This window comes from Xyrauchen texanus, chromosome 6, assembly GCF_025860055.1.
Source record: "Xyrauchen texanus isolate HMW12.3.18 chromosome 6, RBS_HiC_50CHRs, whole genome shotgun sequence".
Lineage (NCBI taxonomy): Eukaryota > Metazoa > Chordata > Actinopteri > Cypriniformes > Catostomidae > Xyrauchen > Xyrauchen texanus.
Window position 1 is genome coordinate 28,575,570 of NC_068281.1, and position 16,694 is coordinate 28,592,263.

Genomic DNA, 16,694 nt, shown 5'->3' on the forward strand with positions numbered 1-16,694 from the left:
CCACTTTTGTTCCAGGCTGGCTGAGGTATAGCATGGTGCTCCACAAAGCCATCCAAGCAGCTCGTGAGGGGGATGTGAAGGCCCTAAGGGTCCTGCATGTCTCTGGATGCCTCAGTCCCACCATCGCAGATGCCCAGGGAGCTTCACCCACCCACCATGCTGCCCGCTGTGGGCAACTGTACTGTCTGCAGTTTCTGGTGAAAGAAGCTTGCTTTTCCTGCCACACCCGCACCAGGAACGGAGCTACTCCAGCCCATGATGCTGCTGCCACTGGGAATGTCCGAGAGCTGCAATGGCTGTTGAAACAGGGGACTTGTGGGATTGAGGTAAGCAACTTAGATCGCAATGTGTGGAAGGTGGCATGCGTTGCTTCTGGCCGACTACTCAGCCTTACAGGCTCCACATAGATAGGATTAGGGCGGGGGTGGGGTTAGGGCATCTGCTGCCTCCCAGGAAGAAACTGAGGCACCTTTGTTCAATATGCCACTTAGACAATACATTGAACCAGATACATTATAAGGGGTAGGAGATGAATCACTCAAAGAAAAATGAATGGGAGACTTTGTAACTCTCAATATGGTGGCTATAGGGAAGGAAGTCCCACCTTTAGTTTGTTGACTCTAGAATATGCATGCTTGGACTAGAGTTGTTGGTGTGATTTGAGCTAGAGAAGTAAAAAAACATGGTCTCATATAATCATGTTACTCTACCTCAATTTTTGCAAATGTATTTTTAAATGGCTCATTGAATGGATCGCAGATAGCCAGTGAAAGTATTAAACAGCAATGAATTTGATTCCCTTTCAAACAAACCATAAGTTAAACGACAGATTTTCAGTTCATAAACTCTTGCTTTTCCCACACAATGATTTATTTTGACATTAAAACACTCTAGCTAAAGTGCATGACTTGTAAAGTGTTAAATTATAAAATTTGCATTGTACACCCAACAATATTTATACGATTTTTCAAGCATACCAAATTGTGCAATAGCTCAACTGATTGAGCGGCAGCTCACTCGAGCTGATACGTGAGCCAATAGTGTCATCGCCATGAAAAACATTATTAACCTTAAATTTAACATTCAAAACCTCATCTGTTTCCCCCCTCACATTTAATTTTTATGACACTATTGGTTAAATTAGGTTTAAGGTTTAGGCTAGGGAGGTCAGTTTTGTTTATTTAAAACTCAATAGATCCGATTTGGAGAACGCTCTCACTTTTAGCACCACACAGTGGACATTTCACCTTGAAACTGCCGCAAATACATGTCATGAACCACAGAATGTTATTTTGCAAAATTTTCGCCAGTCATGTAATTTTCATTTGCTCAGGCTGAAGAAATTGCTGATTTGAAATTCATCACTAAAACATAATCTTGTCAAATAGTCTTTAACTATTCAAGTAGCTGTTCTTGTACAATAGTATGCCATTACAAATGTAATGTTACTAAGAGGGCCTCAAAGGGACTTTGATTGAACAATTGCCATGTTAATGATATATAGTGGAGAAAATAACATTTGACAGCTGGATTGCTGATATTCTTGAGGATGGGGAGCTATGTCAGTTTCCTTTATTGTCAGTTACACAGGTCATTGATGATGGATTATCAATCTGATTAAAGAAAGCTATGCTTTTTTTAATGTCAATGACAGTACAACATAATGGAATGTCACTGTACTGAAAGGTCATTGTGATTCATTACTATGCCTATGACCAAGTAATGGATGCTGATTTTATGCCTCTATTTCTGCTTGCAGGATCGTGATGGTGAGGGAGCAACAGCCCTGCACCTGGCTGCTAGGTTTGGCCATGTGGAGGCAGTACAGTGGCTGCTGTCTGAAGGAGGCATCACTGAGGTGGAGACAGACTGTGGAGCTCTGCCTGTCCATTATGCAGCAGCCAGTGGAGATCTCACCATCATCAAACTGCTCATATCCATCTCCCCACGGTGAGACCCACAAACAGTTACCCCTTCTCCGATTGCCTGAAACACTTTCAATCACCATACGGCTGTGTTTTGGGCTAAAGCATGAGTCATGCTTAGACAGGGACAGACAATGGGCCTAGAGTTATGTTGCCATTTCTTAGGAGCTGCTCATCAGGGAGGCTGGGGAAAGCTCAGTTGACACATGTCAAACCCACCATCTGGGCTCCGTCCTCTATAATACATGAGGAGCCTCTTACCTGCCACATGTCCACACCAGTGCTTTACCTCACCACAGACACCAACTTCTACTTAAAGATGCAAAAGATCTATACTCCACAGAGGTATATGAGACCTCATTGAAATTAATGCATTGTGCTTTAAACAAAATTGGCTTGTTAATTTAGGCAATGGATATTGTAGAATTACTTGTTTCACAAGATATAATTAGGCTTTTGAGTCTCTGTAAATATGTAGTTTGTCACAACTATTACAAAAACTCAAATGACAAAACTTTCACAAAATTTCTTTTTTTTACAGATTTTTAATGGACTTGTATTGGAATGGTTTTCCCAAATATAAAATGCAGAAGCTTTTTGCATCCTGGTGGAAATAATGGTATATGCTATTTACACCTAAGTGCAAACAGTGGCAGATATTTTTTTCACCCCAACCCTGCTGCAAATAATTGCACCCTGAGTCAAATAGTGTCAGATACTATTTAAATACTATCATACAGTATATGGGCACCATAGAGTCCCACAGACACACGGAATCATACCCTAAACCTAAACATAACCTTACCGTAGTAAAAATAACCTTGGTTTTACTACAGTAACCATAGATTTCAACATCCAGGTTTTGCCCATTTTCACTCAAACTGTTATGATAACAATATAATTTGTAATGAAAAATACATGATTAAAATAGAATGCAAAATAGAAACATTTTCACAAGTGGACTCAAACTTTGTAAAATCACATACATGAGCATGTTCTTTTTGGGAAGGCACTCCATGCGGCTGACGTAAAGTGAAGACTAAGGGCTTCAGCAGAAGCATGGTAAAATACTGCTGCGGCAGTAGAGTAAAATGGGCCTCCAGCGGGAGCAGAGTTAAGGTGCTGCTATGGCAGTGGAGTTGAGTATTTGAGAGCATAGTGAAGGAGGTCCTGTGGGAGCACTGCTTTGCTTCCATTGTTGTAGATGCATGTCGATAAAGATATTGAACTTAGAAATTGAGAGTTCCTGTGGAGGAAATAGAAATAACTCTGTTCACACACCTGTAAATGTTAGTTAGGAAAACATAACAATTGCATTTGTACACACCTGTAAGGGAAGCAGAAGGTTAGTTAGGATAACATAACAAATTAATTTGTACACACCTGTAAAGGAAACAAAAGATTGAGGGCACTGCTGCATCAGTATTAAAGCTCAAACTGGAGGAGTAAAGGAGCTCCTTTGGGAGCACTGCTGTGCTTCCATTGTTGTAGATGAACTTCGATAAAGGTATTGAACTTTAGAAATTGAGAGCATCTGTGGTGAAAATAGAAATAACTGTTTACATGCCTGTAATGGAAGCAAAAGGTTAGTTAGAAAAAAAATAACAATTACATATGTACACACCTGCAAGGGAAGCAAAAGTTTACTTAGGAAAACATGAAAATTACATTTGTACATACCTGTAAGGTAAGCAAATGCTTAGGAAAATGTTTACTTTCGAGCATGCCACTGTTGCAGCAGTATCAACTGGTGCACTGATAAAATATCAACTGGTGCACTGCAGTATCGATGACATAAAATGTATCAATTGATAAGTCTTTACTGACTAAACTCCTAAAAGAGGTGTTTCCTATAAACTCAGAAACTCTTCTTAATATTACTCATTACTCATTAACCTTAGAGTATGTCCCAAGAATTTAAACATGCAGTTTTCAAACCGCTTATCAAGAAACCATAGCTTGATCCAGGAGATTTGGCTAATTATAGACAGATTTCAAATCTCCCATTTATGTTGAAGATTTTTGGGAGTGTCCTCCCAACTATGTTAATTTTTACAGAGAAATAGTATATATTTCAGTCAGGATTTAGGCCCCATCATAAGACAGAGACTGCACTTATCAGAGTTACAAATTACTTGCTCTTATCATCTGATTGCGGCTGCATTTCTCTTCCAGTGCTCTTAGATCTTAGTGCTGACTTCGACACCATAGATCATGACATACTCTGGGACAGGCTTGAGAATTATGTTGGCATGTAGGTATTAGCTTGGTTTATGTCCTATTTCTCTTACTGCTACCACTTTGTCTGTGTAAATGAGAAACAAAATGAAAGTTAAGTATGGAGTGCCACAGGGATCAGTTTTAGGGCCTCTTCTTTTCTCCCAATATATTCTCCCCCTGGGAGATATTATCAGGACCCAGGAATTAGCTTTCACTGTTACGCCGACAATACCAAACTTTATATTTCTTCGAAACTAGACAAAAGTGGATGGCTAGAAATTTACTTCTACTCAATTATGATAAAACAGAGATACTAATTATTGGAACAAAAAAATCTAAAAAAATAAGAAGCTAAAAGATAATCTGACTCTTGATGGATGTAATGTAATGTCAACATCTACAGCAAAATATTTTGGTGTTATATTTTACAGGAATCTAAAATTTGAAAAACAAATTTCCAATATTTGTAGAAATGCATTCTTCCACCTCAGAAATATTGCTAAGTTACGACATATGTTTCTGATGCCATTTCATTCATTCAAGACTGGATTATTGTAATGCATTACTAGGTGGGTGTCCTGCAGGTTTCATAAATAAACTTCAGTTGGTTCAAAATGGAGCAGCTGTTTTTCTCTCACTAGAACAAAGAAATATGATCATATTATCGGCATTACATTAAGTTTCGTATTCATTTTAAAATTCGGTTAATTGCTTGCAAAGATTTGAATGGTCTAGCTCCAAAGTACTTAAGTGGCCTTCTATCACGCTATAATCTATCACGCTCACTACGATCCCAAACTCAGGACTGCTAACAATACAGAGAATAATAAAATCCACAAAAGGAGGGAGATCATTTTCATATTTGCCTCCTAAACTATGGAATAGTCTTCCTAGCAGTGTTCTGAACTCAGACACACTCTCTCAGGTTAAGTATAGGCTAAAGACTCATCTATTTAGCCACTCATACACCTAATTTATCCCTCAGTTCATAGTTGTGCTGCTTTAGTTAGGTCTGTCGGAACCCAAAATACTTCTCCTATTCTTTAACCCTGGTTTAAAGTGAATGACGTCTATGCTAATTTTATAAACCTCTGGATTATATCCTGAGGTTACCAGAGCCTGACAGATCCATCTCTTGTCCTGCCGGATACCTGACTCCCACTGTGTCGCTGAGTGATGATGACCAACTGCAGCATGTGCCAGCCAGACACAGTGTCCAGTCTACTAAGTGTCCAGTCTACTAAGATGGACTTGACAGAGGATGATTGATGCAAACTCACAGACATGGTATTCTTCATGAGCCACTGTCTGAAGCATGGGCTCAGGATGTAGTTCACCAAAGCCAGACTGCGGTGCTTCTCACTGAATGATACATATATCAACTTGGTCAGATGAGGGTCAACATTCTCCTGACAAAAATTAACTACATGCAATATGAATTAACCATTAACATAAGCCTTCATCTGCCAAAAACAAAGGATAACACATCTATGTGTGTATTTCCTCATTTAATTCAGGAGGACTTCAAGGACTTTAATACTAAAAATAATAGTTCATACAAAATCATTTTGTTTAACCATTGACCCACAACTCTTATTTAGTTTACAAATTTTAACCACTAATAATTCTAATCATAAATAACTAAATAACTAATATTGGCATTATATTAATTCATTTTCTGTTATAGCGTAATTTCTTGTACAGCTGCTTTGAAACAACGCCTGTACTGAAAAGTGCTATACAAATAAATTTGACTTCACTTGGAATCGTTGCTGTGTCTAGCTGAATGGTGAAACTGTGATGAACTGCCTCGCATTCAATCCGAAATGTCTCCAAGCTACTGTAAGATCGTAAGGCTGGAATGAGCAGTAGATCTGTGTGTCATTCCAGTGATGGCATAAAAATGGAGAAGAGAGGTCCACGCACTGAACCCTGAGGTACCCCAGTAGCTAAACACTGCTAGTGTTTTAGGCTAGCATTTTAGACATAAGCTCAAGCGAAAAAGATGAGACAAAACAACAAACAGCATAACAAACAGTACATAAAATATGGATTCATGTACATTATGCTATATAACGAACCACGTCCAGTGTGTTGTATGTACTGAAGTGCTTACAAATGACAGTTTAAAAGCTGTAAAACGTATAGGACACTTACAAACCAAACATCTGACATTTAAAGCCAAACCACAGTGCCAAGCCATGTTTTCCATAGTCACATCAAAAGCATGTAAAGCTCACACAGTTATTGACAGTTAAGGTTAGTTTATGACAACTGTGTATTGAACCATAAACTGGAATGAGGTACTCTCAGAAACAGGCTCAATTGTCACACTGAATACAGGAAGCTATGGTCTATATATTTCATGTACCGTATGTCTATGGCAAGTTGTTTAAATGGAATGTCAACAGTGTGAGCAAGAGGAGTAAGCTCATAATGGACAAGCAGAAGAAAGGTTGAAAATCCCTCGTCCACAAAAGAGACCTACAGTAGTATCCTCAGTATAATTGACAAAAATGAGTTGTTACTAACGCTTTCCTTTACAGGTCATTATATGTTTAAAGTCTTAAAATATGTTTTATTGGCTTAGGTGTGTGGACCGGCAGACATGCACTGGGGCCACTCCACTATATCTGGCTTGTCAGGAGGGGCATCTACATGTGGTTGAATATCTGGTGAAGGACTGTGGAGCAAATGTTAACCTGCAGGCCAAGGATGGCATGAGTGTCCTACATGCCGCTGCTCACATGGGACACTATGTCCTGGTGGTCTGGCTGGTGAGTTACTCATGATCCATTTATTGTGTTTTTTAGGTTATATTGAATATATTGCTGCCAATGCAGTTGATTCAACACTGTGGGTCAATATTCTGGTTAAGTATTTATTCTAAAAAAGACATTTAAATGATCCACAGCTATTGTAATATTCCTATATAGAGTAAATGGAAATTATACATACTCTCTATATTCTGAATAAAGTAAGACTTGCATTTTATTTTTCTTCTTTTCTCTTGAGGAAATTCTGGAGAGATTCAAACGCTTGCTGTTTGTTATGCTGCACTTGATTTTGATCAGTAATTGAATCAATAAATACAGTAAACCCATGTTTTTAAAACAAGTATGTGACAAAGTGCAAAATGTAGGCTATAACGTTTCTTTTAATATGTATTGAATCTCCTTGCTCAAAGAATTTGCTTGACTTTCACAACTGTCTGTATCTAATATCACCAACAATAAGATATAGATGAATGTTAAGTTACGGTGGATATTTTGAGTAAGGTGTTTACATGACCCAAAATTCTGATTAATACAAACAAATGCTGGAAAATTCATAGAAACCAGAATATTTGTTATGGCAGTCAGGTAAATGCTGTTTACATAACTGGAATATGACCATATTCTGATAAATATTGGAATTTCCTTGTGCATGTAAACATAGTCATTGGTGTTAGAATGGTGTGTTAGTGCTTATAGCTAACACTGTCTCTGATATGGATCTTTAGGCTTCCTTCACAGATCTGGATCTGTCCTGTCAGGATAAGGATGGGGCCACAGCACTGCACTTTTCCGCTAGCGAGGGCCATCATCGCATTGTGGAGCGTCTCTTAATAATGGGAGCAAAAGTCTTGAAAGACCACTGGGGTGGGACCCCCCTGCACGATGCAGCTGAGAATGGAGAACTGGAGGTAACCCTCATAACTGCTACTGTTCCTTATGCTTCAAACACAAATCCTTATCATTCATGCTCAGAGGATTGTACAGCTGAAGTAGTGTTTGAAATGCAGTCAAAGAGGCTTTGATTGAAAGGTCTGATCTCTCCTTCCTTTAGTGCTGCCGAGTGCTGCTGAATAATCAAATCAGTCCAGTGGAGAGAGATTTGGATGGTTTTACAGCAGTGGACCTGGCAGAGTACAATGGCTATCATGACTGTGCCAACTTCCTCCGTGCTGCTGATACTAATGTAAGATAATTAGTAGTCTCTTCAGCACAATTTAACAAACATCAAGCTGATTTTTATTAACATATTTCCCTCAATTTTTATACAAATCCACATTTTTTAGCTGATAATTCCTTAGTTTACATATGACATGGTCAGCTGTGTTTTAAACAGTGTTGGGTGTAATCTGATTATGAAGTAATTAGTTACTGTAATATAACTACTTATTACAATTAAAGTCTTGTAATCAGATTACAGATACTGACTTTAAATCAAGTCAAGTGACTCTAAATCAATAATTATTCATGCAGAATACACTTGAAATAAACATGAAATATGTTCATATATACCTCTGTTTGTGTTTCTGTCACAGCTGAAGGGACAGCAATATTGAACTAGGAGAAAATATCAGTGAATATTGTTTTAGAAGTAAATTTAGAAATTTGTAATGGGATTACTTTTCCATAAAGTAATCAGTTAAGTAATCTGATTGTAATTTTTAGAGAAGTAATTAGTCATTTGTAGTTTTTTATCTCTTCAAAAAAACTTTGTGCCACCAGGTGCTTTCAATGCTTTCTCTGTTGCTGTATAGTTGAACAATATGTGTATTATTTATTTAAGGGTTTGCAAACCTTAATCAAGACAAAATCAGGTTACATATGTTTGATATGGCATTCGTTGTCGTGTAACAATATTAGTAATCTAATTTCTAAACGAAAAGATAATTTATAACTTAAATCCTCGTGACTGAACGGGGATGTCATTTGCAGACTTTCATGGTGGAATTTAATTATAATAATATATTTTAATATTATAATTTTTTTATATTAAATATATTATATTTTTATATTAAATTATTTATATTTAATATTAACTTTACCAGATGTAATTCAAAAGGACAGACATAATAATCATTTCCCCATGTTTCCCGTTTTCCTCGATAAATTCCTTCGCTTCCACCATGTAACACTGAGCAAACGTGTTTAGAAAGACCAACAATTTCAAACTAAAAAATAACTCAAGTTTTTACACCACAACGAATGCCATATCAAACATACGTAACCTGATTTTGTCTTGATTAAGGTTTGCAAACCCTTAAATAAATAATACACATATTGTTCAACTATACAGCAACAGAGAAAACCTTAAAAGCATAAGATTACATGTTTACTGATAGTTTCTTATTTTATTATTATTATTTGTCTTGTCATTATCTGTTTTGTGTATTAATGCTTTGGCAATATTGTACGTAAATCATGCCAATGAAGTACTTTTAAATTGAAGTTGAAATTACATAGTGGCACCTGGTGGCCAAGGTTGGTACCGTATGTATTTATTTGAAGATAGAAAAAAAGATTTGAAGCTAGAGAAAAAAAATTTGAAGAGAGAAAAAAATTTGGAGAGATTTTTTTTTTTTTTTTTTTAAACAAAATTTTTTTTTCACCGTAATTTTTTTTTTTCCCACCTTTCCCTGGCATTAATAATAATAATAATAATAATAATAATAATAAACTAGTCAACAATACTACGATCTGGTTTCAAATACAGCTGAAAATGTAACTGTGCTTTGTTTCTCTATGCTGACTTCCGTAATCCACGTCTCTCTGTTTTTTCCCTTTAGGTTTTTTTTAGGTTTTGAAACGAAAAGTGCTTTTTTTTTTTTTTGCTATAGGAGCAAATAGGAATGCAAAAATAAAAATTGCTGTGGTATACTCTTTACCCTTATAAACGTTAAGCCTGCTAAACTGTTATTCTTTATTTCAAACCTGGAAATGTGAAAAGGGTCCATTGAATGCTGATGACTCCAGGGCTGCATCCGAAACCCGCACTTTCAAAGTATGTGCTTACTTCGACGAATTTCTTGACCATTGCTGAATCATGTTTTGTAGGTATATGCATGTGTCTAGTATAAATACATTTCCGGACATAAGCTACTATATCCTTCATGTTGGCATAGTCCTTTGACCCATGTGTTCCTTAAAAACAGCCATTAAAAATGAACAGTGTTGTTAAACATTACAATTTAACCACGAGGAAAAACTTGTTGGTAGCACTTACACTTGAAAAGAGCCAATCGCAGGGATCTCAGCAGATACAGTACGTTATCCAGATATTGTTCACCTACTGTATCATGAATACTGAGTATTCAGACATCTTATTCATTTGATGCTCTGCTTTTTGCATACTGAGTAGCAGGGAACTATGCGTATTTAGATGCAGGAACAGTTGATGGTCTCCGTTTTGTTAATTCTCCATCTTGTGATGGAAACTTGTCACTGCCACCTTCTGGCAAAAACTCCATCACTTCTACAGCTTGAATATATTTGAGCCAAGGACGTAGAAGTTGGCTGAGTCATGCTACATAATAGTGGACAAGGAACACATATTAAAGTACATTTATGAAACACCATACCATGGTGGACTGAGTCATCCCTAATGAAGAGGGTCTCTATTATTTATTGGATGTATAAGGTAGGATTTTACCAGTAGTAACTCTCTATTCATAAGGTAGAACAGATACCCTAATCCCTTAATAACAGAGGCATTAATCATCTGATTATAATTTGAGCCACAAGTGCTGAGAATAAAAGTGTTCACAAGGGTTTTCGTTACTCCTAGGTTTCTTCTTGTTGTCATGCATGGGATAAATCCAGGAATAAAAAACATTTTGAAAAATTATAATTGTATATAATAGTTTCAGGTATTATATTTTTTCTTTTTTCAATTAAATATTTAATTAATGAGTAACATTTTTTTGGATGTCAGAATAGTTGAAATCAACAATGAATAATGCTGTTAAACAATTTTATTACAATAAAATTTGTGTAATATACTTTATTTGCTATTTGATACAGTCTAATTGAATTGTCTTCAAGCTAATTTTTTACCTAAATTTAACTTAAAATAATAATAAAAAGGTAGATAGTTTAATTATGAACTATCTAAATAAAATAAAAATAAAAACATAAACTATGACAAGTGCAATGTTTTCTATTGTACCTGCATGTGTGACGTCACTGCACAGGTGAGCTATTTCATTCATTGTTGCTTCTAAACAACAATCTTATTTGCACAATTTAAATGTTTATTTAAATGCTATGTTAAAAAAGTTATTTAAATGATTAACTGGTATCAAATGAAGTTTACCCTCTTTAACAAATTTGATTGGTGAAAAATCTATAAATAAATCTAATAATCTATATTTGCTCAGGGCAGTTTTCCAGAACAAAAATGTGCAGCCTCAACACGATGCACCATTTATCATTGCAAAGAGAAGAAAATGCTTGGTTACCTAAAGGCAACACTGTGCAGGTCCAGTAAGGAGAGCTTAGAGATGAGACTTCTAACGTTGTCATAACATGTGAAACACCAGTAATCTCCAGATAACTCACTAAATGAAGTACTTATATTTCAGCTCAGCCTAGTCTTTTACTCAAATCCCAAAGAGTATCAGATACGTAATTAGTGCATAAATGAAGTGGAAATATGCAAGCATCATAACTTTCTTTTGATAGCATAGCGATGGCTTATCAAAACGATGTGGGCTGATTTTCAAGACACTTTGGACTCTCTGGTTGGCGCAGGAGGAACCTCTCGGCTATCACTCGTGCCCTTCTAAGTGCAAGATCTAGAGCCGCAGGGACAAGGCATCATGAGATCCACCATCTCAGGTGTCAGAGGCCCATAAATGCAGTCAGTTGGTTTGTCAGAGGGCATTTTACTCCTGTTTTAGAGTTACTCATGTCAATCTATCACAAAGCTGGCGAGAAATGTGTTGTGCACAACAGTATGTGGGCTGATGTTGTGCTAAACAAGCAGTTAGTCAGTAGTCAGTGACTATAGTTTTGATACCTTGGGAGTGGGAACTTGTCGGATATAATACAAAACAAAACAAAACATATTCTCCTTAAACTCTGTGTAAGAGTGTAAGTGTCTCCGTGAATCAACCACTTATGTTTGTATTGAGGAGTGTGGTAGACACACATCTTTTAGACATCCACACGTCTAAGGAAGAACTGTTCACCTAATCCCACCCTTTAATTATTAACACTTTACTATGAAGACCTCCTGTCTGAGTGAACTGTTTATAGTGTAGTGATCCTTAAGCTTTTGGCCACTGGATGGCCACAGCACTGATGTGATTGTCAGAGGAGTGCTGGTCTGCTCCCATTACACTCAGCTGTTAGACTTGTGAAGACTTGACTGGTGAAGGTGTGTCCTGTATTGTAAATTATTTCAGATGACTTTTTAAAGATAGGCATCATTGTTCTTTTATTTTTCTAATTCTAAACCAAAATTACATCTGAAAATGTTTTAAGGTAAGAGTTTTAGTAATGCAATTTTTTCCTTCCCTCTTTATGATAATTCTACCACACAGCAATGGCTTGTTATATGATGTGAAGTACATTACTAAATGTGTTGGATTTCTTCTGCATTAATACAATAGAAAAAAGAAAAAAAAAAAGAAAAAAAAAACCCTGCCTGGAAAATTATCTTTGAAATAGTTATTAAAGCTATTTGAAATAGTTAGTAAAAAAAATATTGCATGTATTGTTTCTTTGCCTGAGGAACTGTATGTTTTTGGAGTTTTGTTGGGTGATCCCATTAATCATAAAACTGTTGGATAAAATCAAGATATCAAGATAATCAAATAAGGCTGACAGTGGGAAAATATAAAGAATGCATTAAAATGGTTCTTCAAAGTAAAGAAAAAAGTTTAAAACAAATCTTACAAAGACAACAGACCATCAGTTTTGCCCTTGAAGCTTTATTTACTAATTATGGAAAAATGATTTAGTGTCACAAGTAATTGCAATAAAAAATGTTGCTACAATTATTATACAGTTAAATTATGTCCTTATGGCTTTCTAATACATGGGTATATGAATACTTTACATGCATATAATAAATTGAACATTAAAGTGTAGATTTTAATTTTCTGCTGATGAGCTTTTTGGTACACATTATTAGGGATATTAAAACTGGAAAAAGATGTCACTGAGCTGTGAAAGCATGAAAATAGTTCACAACTAGCCATTAGAAAAGTCAATCACTGCAATTGCAGGTATGGGTCATTTGACCCATCCTATCAGATGACTGAACTCTATAGGCAGTTTTCCTTTGTTAACTAAGTGGGAGGTCTGCTATACTGAACAGTTTGAGCTCGTGTTTCACTTTTCTCATGACTTTATCCTCTCCCTGGGGTCTGTGCCTTTTAACAGATCACATAGTACATTGTGTTTCAAGACCTGTGTTTTGGAGCCACTTACCATTATGAGGAAGTTACTGTTTAAATTCAGAAAAACACAATGTTCTGAGATAACCTTTAAATATTGTTTATTGCTTTACAGCAAGAGTCTGCAGATGGTTATCCTCCACCAGATGTTGTTCTTATAGAGGAAGAAAGGACCTTGTTTAGCACAACTGACCCTTACCAGGACATTAAGGACCTGTCAAGTGAACGCAGGATGGAAAACAACAAGGTGATTTTTAATTACAGACTAATTTTATGAAAAAACACGACAGGACACACATATTCTCATTCGCTTTGTTTTTTTTTTGGTGTTCCTAGCAGCCGGTGAACGAGGTACCTCCACAGCCTCGTGTCTCTGCACCATGCCTGGATGCCTCATCTGCATTACCTGTCTCCTTACAGGCTAGGAGAGCTGGGTCTGGAACCATTCAACACATGCAAGTGGCCTCTACAGGTGTGGCTGCATGACACTATAAGGAAATTACAAAAACATTGCATATGTTTGGGTGCGGCAAGATTATTACATTCTTTCAAGTGTAGTCATTTTTATTTGAATAGCACTTTTCATAATAAACCTTTTTTTCAAAGCAGCTTTACAGAAAGTTATGCATGGCCAGTACAACAATGTAATCTTTGGGGGTGCATTTAGAATTTTAGGGTGGCAATATGTTCTCTCTTCGTCTCACCATCCAAAACATTCCATGAGATGTTAGTTAGTGCAGGGAAAGAAAAAAAACTTGAGAGGAACCAGACTCAACTTGGGGAGCATTTTTCTGTTCATCAATAATTTTTCCCAATCCCTAGCTGCTACCATTACAAAAATGCCTGTTAGATCTTTTATTGCCAAAAAGGTCTACAATTAACAATTTGTAAGTTTTTTTTTGGTTGTATAGTCGTAACCTCATTCAACATAAAGAAGCACCTTGAAGAAGAGGAGGCAATTTTAGCTCACAAGTCCATGAGGTCTCTGAGACAAGCAGGAATCACAGCGGTCTTCACTGGACAAACAGTAAATGTATATGATATGTATAGACAATTTATTAAGACATAACATTAAAGTCAACTTGAAACCAAAATTGACCCAATTGACACTCAGAAATACTGTCACATTACGAAAGTAAAACAAATGCTGTTTCAAGTTGACTTTAAGTGAACCTGTTTATACACAACTAGTGATCGATAGTGATAGCATTAGAAGTAACATTAGCGCTGGTTAATTTTGTATGAATGTGTTTACAGAAAGGAGAGAATGGAATTGTTCCCCTTTCAGCTCTCGAAGCAAACCTTGCTGACATTGATTCTCTGATCCCAACTCATGATGGGGAAGGGAGGCCCATTGCTGAATGGAAGAGGCAGGTTATGGTTCGCAAGCTCCAGGCTCGACTGCAGGATGAGAACGACCAGAGTAGAAAAGTAAGTTATTGCTCAAGCCCCTCCCAAATGCCATTTACACTGTCAGCCAATATAAGATGTTAATCTGAGTACATACTTTGTGTAATACATCATTGTTCCATCTTACACAGGACAATATTGGTAAAAATATGGAGGTGGATGGTTGGAGGTATTCCCAAGTCCACAATGTAATCTTGGGCCCCTTTGGAGAGTTGCTTACTGAAGATGACTTGGTCTACTTGGAGGGACAGATTGAAACCATCTCCCTTCAGAAACAATGTCAGGCCTACGAACTTGAACTTGCCCGCCTGGCAGACGAACTCAAGGCCATCCTTCCCGCTCCCATTGTTAATAACACTGTCAACACCCAGTGCCACCAGCACCCAAACATGGAAGAATCTCTGCCTCTTCCCGTGTGGTACAATCGTATCTCAAATATAGTGAAGAGCATGTCCCTGCTCCTGTCAAACCTCACAGAAACGAATGGCGACGATGGCAACTGCAAAATACCAAACACAGACCTTTTATCAGTTTTCACATATCAGCCAGAGAGGCAAAGTTCCATCAGAGAACGAAGACAAATGGTAGTACTGGAGATCCAGCAGTCTGGAGTTTCTGTGAGAAATTTGAGGTCAAACTTTGAGAGTCAGATGGGTAACATCTACCCATTTTCTGGGCTATTAAACAGCACACCGCATCCAGACACGAGGCAGCAAAAACTGGAGTCTTCTCCACCAAATCAAAAGGAGCAGTCCATGGAGATGATCCAAAGCACTGACTTAAATCATGTTAATGACAATGGCATCAAATGCAAACAAGCACCTGGCAATGAAGCTGCTAAAGTGATAGAAACCAACTCCTTACGAAAGGAGCGCATTGTTGTCCTCTTCTTGAGCCACTGGAAAAGGTCTGCATATGCAATATCAATGAGAGCCAAAATTAAACAAGAGCTTGGCACTCAGAGGTCTGGAGAGACCTATCTGACAGGTGAAGGAATTACAGCTCCGGTGTCCAAGCCAGGTACCAGATCACTGTATCATCTCTACAGGCAAAGGACTGCAATAGACAAAATGATTGGCAACTGGAAACTTATTGCCTCAGGGGTCCCTTCACGTCAGATCCGCAGCCTACAGAGGAAGCGTGTAACTTACTCACCTGAGCAGTTCCTGCCTCGTGTGGACGGTGCTCCTGTGGCTTACGAAAGCCTGACCCTTGACCTTTTCATGCTTGGCTATTTTCACATTCTAGAGCAGGACCTCTCTGCTGAGGAGCGCAAGATGAGGCACCTGTTATGCTTTGAGGTTTTTGACCATGTCGGGAACTTTGCCTGGGAGATGGTCCGAGACTTTCACCGGGCTGTCCTCCGGGACATTGAGGCTGGAGGACGTGAGTGGAGAGATGGTTTTGAGGACATCAAAATAGAATATTTTGGGAAAAGGGAAAATGGGATTTCTGTGAAGGATTCCCATACTGAGGTTAAAGCCGTGCCGAAGGTTAAAATAGAGAACCCCATACCAGAGGATAGGGTACATCCAAGCAAAGATGGAAGCAATGACTTCTCATTGTTCAGTAATGATGAAGTTTGTAAATATATTGATCGTAGTTTCACCTTCTGGAAGGAGAAAGAAGCTGAGTTGTTTGATTTTTGAATGCTGTGATGGTTATGATGGGCTTGATACTGGATATGAACACAATACTAAGAAACTTTGAAGACAGAAAAGGGTAAGACTAGCAAAAATATGTTCTTTTGATATTAGTGTAAAGGGGTATAAGGGAAAGGAGTAGGCAAGAACCAGCTTGGCAATATAAATAATAGTTTAATGATAAACTGAACCAAAAATACACACACATAAACACACAGACCAGCTGCCTGTAATTCTCTCTCTCTCTCGAACCTTTATCCCTTGCGCACCCCCATCAGGCTGATTGGGGCCCCGCCTTCCTCCACTCTACACTCCTCCTGGCGT

The 16,694-nt window shown here is 37.6% G+C and overlaps 1 protein-coding gene across 1 annotated transcript; it reads left to right on the top strand.

Annotated features, from left to right (window-relative positions):
* Positions 1-32: 32 nt before the first annotated feature.
* On the top strand, positions 33-16,376 carry espnlb (espin like b). The gene is made up of 10 exons (XM_052129315.1): positions 33-326; positions 1,760-1,950; positions 6,736-6,922; positions 7,648-7,830; positions 7,974-8,088; positions 13,437-13,564; positions 13,657-13,789; positions 14,229-14,350; positions 14,575-14,748; positions 14,859-16,376. The coding sequence occupies exons 1-10, from the start codon at positions 33-35 to the stop codon at positions 16,374-16,376; spliced, it is 3,045 nt and encodes a 1,014-aa protein (XP_051985275.1).
* Positions 16,377-16,694: the final 318 nt, after the last annotated feature.

Excerpts from the sequence above, each read along its gene's own strand:
- espnlb (XM_052129315.1), top strand. The coding sequence starts at position 33 with ATGGTGCTCCACAAAGCCATCCAAGCAGCTCGTGAGGGGGATGTGAAG. Across the intron at positions 8,089-13,436 it reads TGACTGTGCCAACTTCCTCC|AGTCTGCAGATGGTTATCCT; the intron begins GTGCTGCTGATA and ends CTTTACAGCAAG. Across the intron at positions 13,565-13,656 it reads GCAGGATGGAAAACAACAAG|CCGGTGAACGAGGTACCTCC; the intron begins GTGATTTTTAAT and ends TGTTCCTAGCAG.